At 36.0% G+C, this 9,196-nt stretch overlaps 1 protein-coding gene across 1 annotated transcript in view; it reads left to right on the top strand.

Moving 5' to 3' along the window:
* The first annotated feature begins 4,032 nt into the window (after window positions 1-4,032).
* The window catches only part of top1b (DNA topoisomerase Ib), a 30,894-nt gene continuing 25,730 nt past the window's right edge, over window positions 4,033-9,196 (top strand). Inside the window, exons 1-2 of the mRNA XM_053240782.1 lie at window positions 4,033-4,214; window positions 4,532-4,556. Coding sequence (XP_053096757.1) covers window positions 4,188-4,214; window positions 4,532-4,556 — 52 coding nt within the window. The 5' untranslated portion in view covers window positions 4,033-4,187. The remainder of the gene's footprint in view (window positions 4,215-4,531; window positions 4,557-9,196) is intronic.

Raw genomic sequence — 9,196 nt, 5'->3', positions numbered from 1 at the left:
GGGTTCAAAGCTTCCTAAATGGGTTCAATTTCTAAAACATTGTAGGTTATTCTCTGTATAACCTTTTAAAGTTTCCAAAATAGGACAACTGAAGAACCTTAGGGTGTACAATCTAATGTATTTGCCCATTTAGCTATCTATCTTCAATCTTGGGGGGGAAATAGTTTGTTAAATGTTTTTTTTTTTTTTTTTTTTTTTTCCCTCGAAAATTAAGGGCTACATTTGTGGAAAGGGAGACGTATGTCTAAGCTTGGTAATCCTAATTTTCTTAATATAGTCCAGGGGAAACAGTTCACAATCAAAGGGGTTTACATTTTATTTATGACTGAACTGTCCCATTAATGTTGACTCAGGTCAGTATTTCAGTACTTGTTTAAAGATATGTTTTATTCCAGTATAAATATCAACCATTATTCAGTTTCATTAATTAGGGAAATGAATGTAGTGCTTTATAAAATATCAGAAATGGTAAATAATGAAAAGAAACTAGCTTGTTCATGATCTTCTGTCCTTTTAGAGTACAATAATGCAATTTCCTGTTAGCTGTTATTTGGCTGTGTGTCTGTAAATGTAATTTTATGTGCGTGTGTGTGTATATAATATAAAATATGTGCACTTTGTATATTATACCAGGTTTAATCTGGAATAAAGGGACATTAATTATTTCCTTAATAGTGGGACTTTCACTTTCATTCTACTTTTTATTAATATTTTTTTGTTTTGTTTGTCAAAGTGTGTTTCAGTTTATAGAATATTACCTGGGTGTTATACTGGGGAAGACAAACACACTTTTTGTAGAATGACCTCACGGTTCACCTCCTTAAACACGTGTTTATTATTTGACAGCAGACTGAAGGGGATTTGGTTAAACCTTTTTAACACGTACGTTACACTGCTAGTGACTTGTGACCTCGTTGCTCCACCCTGTACCTAATCTTGAACAATTTAACGAAACCGAGACACTAAACATTTATATACGTGCAATACTTATGAACCATGTTTTGTCATTTTACAGCATTTATAAATTGCTCACAAGCAAAAGATCAAAATATAGCAGATTATATATTATTTGGTAAAGTAATAAAATGTTTTTGTATAAAAATGTTGTAGATAATGTAACATTTTTATATAACTTTTATACTGCAGTGCTTTTGAGTTCTGGATTCTGATTGGTCAGAAGGTGTTGATTAGTTTTCTCTAACAGCAGCTCTGACAGGATCACCGGTTTATATTAATGCGCTTATTCTAATACGTTATTGTTTCCATAGTAACAGCTCGTTCACAGGGGACTTGAATGGTGGACGCTTCCCCTTAAACAGATTTAAAAATATGGTGACGTTTTCTGTAAGGAGTCTCCAGTTTCAGCACTTTGAAACATTCAGAGGTAAATCTGTATCTTTAAATTTTCAGACATCTTCAGAACAGAAGAGTTTATGCTTTGTGGTTTCTCGGTAAGATGTTGTGGTGTTTTATTTATTTATTTATTTATTTTTATTTATTTTTTGTCTTATTACTTTCAATATAAAGAATAAAAAAGAGGCTGTTTATAGCTGCTGTAACGCAAGTGAGAACAGGAACTAACTCGTCTCTCAGGCATTCCACAACATTAAATGAAACTATAAATGGATGAAACTGGGATCTGTTGCTCTTTTAATAAATAAATAATTGTAATTGTTGGTAAATGGCTGTGGTATAAGAGGAATAAAACACTTTTGGAGGTGCTGTTATAGGAAAATAATCAACTTCGGGATGATAACAGGAACTCTATAACAGCAAGAGAAAGTTGTTTTTTTTTTTGTTTTTGTTTTTTTTTTTTTGTCAGCTATTGATTAAACAGATCCATATTTATGAATCCTTTTATATATTTGAAATTCTAAATGATTTTGAGCGTAACTGATGGTTAAGACGTTCATACATTTCAAAACAATGTGAAATCTAACAGGTCTGTTTAAAGCAGCACAAAAGAAATTTATGCTGTTAAGTTTTATTAATTCATTATTACTACATAACTTGTCTAATTATGCATATCTACTTGGTGTTTTGCTACTTTTACATATTGTATTTAAATCAAACTCTCAATGTATACAGACATATTTTGTTACAGACTGTTATTTCTAGTATTTTTATGTAGTCAAGCATTAAATACTGTGACAAACTTAACTAACTTCATTGTTCTGAACTTGTGGCAGATTAAATGTATTAAGTAAATGTGATATTGTAAATAGATATATCGCAATTTATAAGAATTTAAAACGAATTTCTGTACTTGTAAATATTTTACAATTTAGAAAGAGAAACAATAATAAGACTATACATCATAAATACATAATATAACAAATACTTAATAGAAAATGGACTATAAACTTTAATCTCTGTAATCATGCCAGGATTTTATGTAATGTTTGCTTTATGACATGATTATGTGGTAATTTAATAATCGTACTGGTCTGAACTTGGCCATGTGCAAGGGTTTTTTTTTTTTTTTTTCTTTTTTTTTTTTTTTTTTTCAAACTGGCAACACTGATATGCAATTCGAGAAAGAATCGGTTCTTTTTGAACGACTCTCGAATCGATTCATTAGATGAATCAAAAGTTTGGGGCTACTTTTTTTTTTTTTTTTTTTGTCATTTACAAATTCATAACAATTCACCTGACTTTAATTTGTTACAAAAAGATACAAAGGTTAATATTTCACTTGTGGTTGGATTTCTTTCCAATCAATATCACAGTTACTTATTGAACTTCGGCAAATTTTAAGATGTTGCTTTTGTGTTTACATTGTCATGTGATTGTTAAAGAATTAAGTGTCTTTTTTTAGCTATTCATTGGCAATTTTATTGTGAATGATGTCATATTTGTCATTGCATAACTGGAATTTATTTTTTTAATCATAACCTATTACTATATAAAGAACGTTAAGGTATAAAGCCATATAAATGGCTATTTATGCCACTTATAACTATAACTACTGTCCATTTTTATTCACATTACCACAAGTTCTGCTCTTCACACATATCTAATGCACAGTTTTAAACCTGCCAACCTGCAATATATTTCATACAGTTAATCTGTACAGGAATCTCAGTCTGTAAATAACTTAGAGAGCTATTTATATGTAGATTTTTACTCCTCCTTATTTGCGGTATTGTGAGTTTATTGTGCACTGTTAAAGTCTTGTGAACTGTGAAGTCTTGGTCTTGCTTGTTGCTCGTGTGTTGTGGCGCCACATTTCCCCTTGCGGATCAATAAAGTACTCTCTACTCTGCTCTACTCTGCTCTACGGAAGCCTTAAGAGGCCATGCATTATCATTTTTTCCCTTTTCTTGTTTTCTTGTGATCTTGACATAACAAAAAGCTGTTTTCTCACAATGTAATTTTATCACGAGAAACTCTGGTGCCTTGTGCATGGGACTGGTGTTGCATGCATGTCAGCGTCTTCGCCATCATCATCATTATCTCCGCATTGAGAGAGAGAGAGAGAGAGGGAGGGAGGGAGAGGTGTAGACCTGACATCCTCCTTCTCAAGTTATCAATCACTGACAGACATGGAGGTATTTCAGCTTGAGCGAGTCCCTGATCAACATGAAAATGAATTTGTTCGTCCACGATGCTGTAGGATTGCACTACGCTTTTCCTGCCTCCAGAACAATCTCAAAGTCGTGATCGTGAGAAAACAGTTTTATGTCTATCATGAGAAAATTAAGTCGTGATGACGAGAAGACAGTTTGACGCCAATCACGAGATAATTAAGTTGTTTTCTCGTGACCGACATAAGTCGTGATCATGACAAAACAACTTAATTATCTCTTTGAGATTGTCGTGATCACACGAAAAACAGGAAAGAAGGAAAAATAATAATGCAAGGCCTCTTAGGGCTTCTGTACTCCTCTAATCTTTCCTCTATTATCTACTAGCTTAACACTGAATAATCAGAACTCGTGTGAATCGATTCCTTTCAACCGACTTTGAAAGATTCGACTCAGTGAAGCGACCTGCTCTGCGCATGCGCAGTATCACGAAAGCAGGACTTCGTGTCTGAGACTCGATTGCTCAAGTCTCAATTCTGCCGAGCTTTTTTTCGATACCGGCATCTTTTTTTTTTCCTCTCTCTCTCTCTCTCTCTTTCCCCCCTCTCTCTCACTCTTGTCTCGCGTTTTATTTCTCTTCTTGAGATCTCAAAAGGCACAATGACCGGAGATCATGGACACCACCAGGTAATTTTATTCACATTGTAGAAAACTATACAAGGCTCACTTACAGCTGTGTGTGTGTGTGTGTGTGTGTATTTTCGATATATATTTCCTTTTCTTCTGGCAGATCAGGTCCTGAAATGTTCAGCTGGCTTTTTAAAAAGCTCAGTTAAAGCCTAAGCGTGTAATGTTGATGAGAAATGAAGTATAAAGGGCTAGATTTCAGGAAGGTTGCATGTAAATCGAGTCCATATTGTAGGTGACATTTTTGATTTCTTCTCTGTGGAATAATGTACACATTAAAAAAACCGAGATAATCAACTTATTAACTGTGTTTGCAGGTGGAGTCTGGCTCTCGACTAAATGGTAAGTGTGAAATGAGACAATAAGTGCGTTTAAAACGCGGTTTCATGCTTATTTTGAGCTGTATTTCTTTCAGCAAGGCGGTGAGACTGTTAGTTTTTCGTGAAGCGAAATGGCGTCCCAGAGACTAAGTCCCCTCACCCTCACTCACAGCCGCCTATTGTTCAAAACGAGGGCTCAAAAACACACTTTAAAAGCCATTATTTTTTCATTGGGATCGCTATTTTGACAGATCTGTAGATTATTTTTACAATCCTGATTGTTGATTTGTCGATTTACGACTCTAACAGGCCTTAATTCAGTGTTAAAAGTGGCAAATGGGGGGTTGAGGACTTAGTCTCTGCGCCATTTTCTTTTCCTTTCCATGAGCCGTGTCTCAAACCGCGTGCTCCTCTGCTAGGTAGTGTGCTTTGTTTCTAGGCCACTAGCTAGTCAGCTAAGCTTCCGGGTCGCTTTTTATAATCAAAAATGCGTCAGAGAGAAAATATAACACTGCATCGAAAATATTAGCCGTTTATTTTAAACAGTATATGAAATATTAGAACAGAATAGCTTGACTTAGTTACTGTAGGTGGCGTGCTATGTAGTGGAGTAGTGTGCGATTTGGGACGCAGCCTCTCACTGCTTGCTGTGTTATGGAGGCGCTGCAGGGGGAAATGGCTTGCTTTTTAAATGTCTCTGTTTTTAAATGTCTCTCTTTTAAAACCCTTTTCACTTTCTATAACTCAGTTGAAAAGCATTTTTGCTTTGTTTAGTTGTCTGTACACACAAATAGAGGTGAACAGGAAAAGATAATACAGAATATATAACCATAATGAGGATAAATGTCTTTATTCACTGCCTCAGTATATAACATATATAACATTTTTTAAAAGTATTTTTGTGTCAAGTTTCACTTAACAGGTTTATAGTTTGGTGTTTTAAACTAATTCTCATTCCTGTCTTCACATTATCAGGTAAATAAATAGTTATATAGATAACTGTACTTGAGCAAATGTTAAAATTTGGGTAAATCTTCACTCAGGATTTGTGAGAAGATCCTCAGATTTAGCTGATACTTTTACCCAAAAAGTCACACACAAAAATAAAATAATAATAGCATTTAGGTAGGTTTTTGTTTGCAACTTTTCTTCAGACAGTAATTATTCCGTTAAGCCGAGTTGCAGATGTAATACTCGATGAACGAGCGTTTACTGCGAATGAGAAATTCACTATATGTGCTCACTTCATAGGGTGTAACATAAAGAAGTTATAGACACTACATAGTGCACTATATGTCTGATAAAATGACATGTGACCTTTAATAAGTGCAGATTGGATACTTGGAGTCTTAATATCTCTTCTAGGATACAGACATTCTCTCTCTTTTCTCTCTCTTTTTCTTTTTTAAGGTTTGAGAAAATTAGTGCATCATTGTTTAACTTAGAGAATAAAGATCGAGTCTCGAGTCTTAAACATTCCCGTATGAATAAGTAAATGTTCTGGATATCTGATCGGTACTCGAACTGTGTAATCTGTTCTCATATCCCTAATAGATATCTATTAGACCTTGAGGTTTTTGATTAAAAAAAAAAAAAGAATCAAAATGTTAATGTTTAACTCGCATTGGAATTGATTTACAGGTTTGTGAATCCAAACTTAACTCTACGTTCACAGGACAGAGACAAAGACACGCGACTGGTTGCTTGACGTGCACGACACGAGAGTCGTGATTTCCGTGACAAGTCACATTTGAATTGAGATTGTCTTAATTCTATCCAGATAAGGTATGATGCTGAAAAGCAACAAATCAAAGCGACCGGCTTCAGTGATTGGCCGGACCAATCGCGTGGCGCGTCTGGTCTGACGTTCAAGCTCCCGCGAAACGTCTCGCGTTAAACGTGTACCGACATTACGAAGAAAAATACAGCTTGGAAGGAAGTAGCAGAGATCGTTGGTATCTCCACTGAGTGTATATAGCTAGTAGAGTTAGCTTGCTTTGCCAATCTGCTGACGAACCTCGTACGAAGCTAGCCGAGCACGTAACGTGTAAATCGAACACTGATTCGTTTAGCTAGTTAGCTTTAGAAGCTATAGATTAGACGTATTCTCTAGTAACAACATAGACAACGACATGAAATGATTAAAAGTGTAGTAGTCGAATTTTTTTATTCTTTACTTAACCTGGAAGATATGTGGGACGTGATTTACAAAAAAAAAAAAACAACAACAACAATGGATTAAGTCATGGCCTTAGAGAAAGTGTATTAAGTCGCTGAGAAAACCCATTTAGAAAACGTTGTTCAATTTTATAGACACTATACGGGCCACGGAAGATCCTGGGGGCGGAGCTTCGTAAACATGGGGACGGGAGTCATTCAAGTTAAATCGCTGATCCCAGCTAATCGTTACAGACCGAATCTCGGGGTTAAAATAGATTAATCTCTAACTGCAGCACCGTTAAGATGAGTGAGGTGTTGCGTTAGAGGTTTGTAGTGTGGACATGTGGAGCCATCCGCGGGTCTTTGTGTTCTTACGTACAGTGATGCTGTATGACTCGGCAAATTACCCACGAATTCCACGGCAAAGTGAGCCATGTCTTATCCACGTTTTATCGTTTACACTGGAACGCTGGATAAAGCCTGTGAAAGAAAAGTAACGACATCCGTTACTACTATTACTTCTTCTTCTTCCGTCACAACGTTTATGTACGCAGCTAGACACGCCTCCCTGCTGACCAATCAGACGCTAGGCGCCAACGTGCAGTTAGCTTTTTGGATGAAGATTCACGGGTGTGTGTCTGCGTGCCGCGCTTACCCATAAACCCCCTCTGGCAAATATGCGTCACCGCAGAAATATACGTCATGCTGAATTTGGCTGCTTTTCTTCCCCAGGAGCGATGTGACAAACGAGTGCGTTAACAATTTGTCCGATAGGTCAAACACAACCGTAACAGGTTTTAGCGTCGTTGGCTGATCTCGATTGGCCCAAAAATCTTCAGTAGTGTGAAGTTTCTTTACACTATTAAGGAAATTTACACAATTGTAAAATGCAACATCGGTTTTATCCAACTTTTTTTATTATTTCAGATTTTTTAAAAGTTTATCAACACACCAATGATTCTTCATTGGTCATTCAAGTCAAATCCGCCATCTTGAAATCGGGCCGCATCCCAAATGTCTACGCTATAGTGCGTGAGATTCAGCCACAGAAAAATGCACGACTAACATCGTCTATAAAGTTTATCTTTAAACTTTGATGCTTCTTTTGCCGAAGATTAAAGTATTGGCACCCTTGGCTACACTTGAGTCCAGGAACTGCCGTTAAATCTCTGTGCCTCGTACTCGAACACAGCCGAGGACGTCAAAGCTTTGGAAACATCAAAGCTTTAACACGAACATCGTCTGGTAAAGTTCGTCTTTAAACTTTGATTTTTCTTCCTATGAGGATTAAAGTATTGGCACCCTTGCCTATACAGTCCGGGCACTACTATTAAAATATAATCTGTGTCTCGTACTCAACGCCATTCTCGCTTTAACTTTTAAATTTTTCCTGTAAATTTAACAGGGACTTGACCGGGTTACGAATAATTTTGGGTTTAGATTTGTTAATAAATGTGCTGAGGTGCAGAAGATCCATAAGGAATTTTAAAGATTAAAAGCGTTACGTTTAAATTTTTTTTTCCCCAGGTGGAGGAAAAAAAATATAATTCGAGTCTAACAATGTAGCTAGCAAGCATTCTTCTTTTAAGGCATTTATACAGACAATGTGAAGGTGTGGCAACATCACAAACAAGACAGACCCGTCAGGAACATACCTCGTGTGTCTGTGTTGATAAATGACTATGGAAAGTAAATTTACACTTAAAACCACACTCGTCTTTCAGTCTTTCACTCTGTCACATCGCGTCTGTGTTGGTTATGTGTTATGTTGTTTTTTCAATGTGAAATATCGATATGTCAATACGTTAAGTGTGGAATAAAACACTCTGTGTTGTGCTGTTATTGGAAAATAATCAACTCCAGGGTGGTGTGATGAAGCAGAGTCACTGTTGCCTCCCTGACAGTGATTATTTTCCTATAACAGCAGTCCTGACGTGTTTTATTCCTCTTACACCACAGTAATTCACCAGCGATTGCAGTTAATGTATTAATGAATGATGAATCATACGTTATCCGTTTGTAGTGATGTTTAATATTTTTGAAACTGATTCACTGCACACACTGCATCGGCTGCTAAACAAACTTCTTTCGATTTTGCTGTACTGAAAAAAAAATAAATACAAATAGTAAATATTATGGTGCAATATATAATACATATAATAATACAAATACATGACCCATAACGATCACAGTATTTTTTCGAAGTATCGTTTATTCTCTTCTGAAGTAAAGGGGGTCATTTTAGCCATCTTTCACCTCTAGTTACGTTCACATTGTGCTGCAAATCCAGAAATTCGATCCCAAATACAGTGACTGCAACGTTAGGGTAGATTACAGCACAGTCACTATAAGGTGTATAATATATGTAGAAAATATAATATAGCTTTATTTGCATTTGGGATCGAGTCTTTATCTGCACTCACTTCCGTGTGAGTCTTCTGTGTGTGTGTGTGTGTGTGTGTGTGTGTGTGTGTGTGTGTGTGTGTGTTGTAGTAAAACAGC

This window comes from Pangasianodon hypophthalmus, chromosome 16 (genome assembly GCF_027358585.1).
Source record: "Pangasianodon hypophthalmus isolate fPanHyp1 chromosome 16, fPanHyp1.pri, whole genome shotgun sequence".
Lineage (NCBI taxonomy): Eukaryota > Metazoa > Chordata > Actinopteri > Siluriformes > Pangasiidae > Pangasianodon > Pangasianodon hypophthalmus.
Note: the sequence above shows the minus strand (reverse complement) of the source record. Positions and strands in the feature narration are given on the sequence as shown.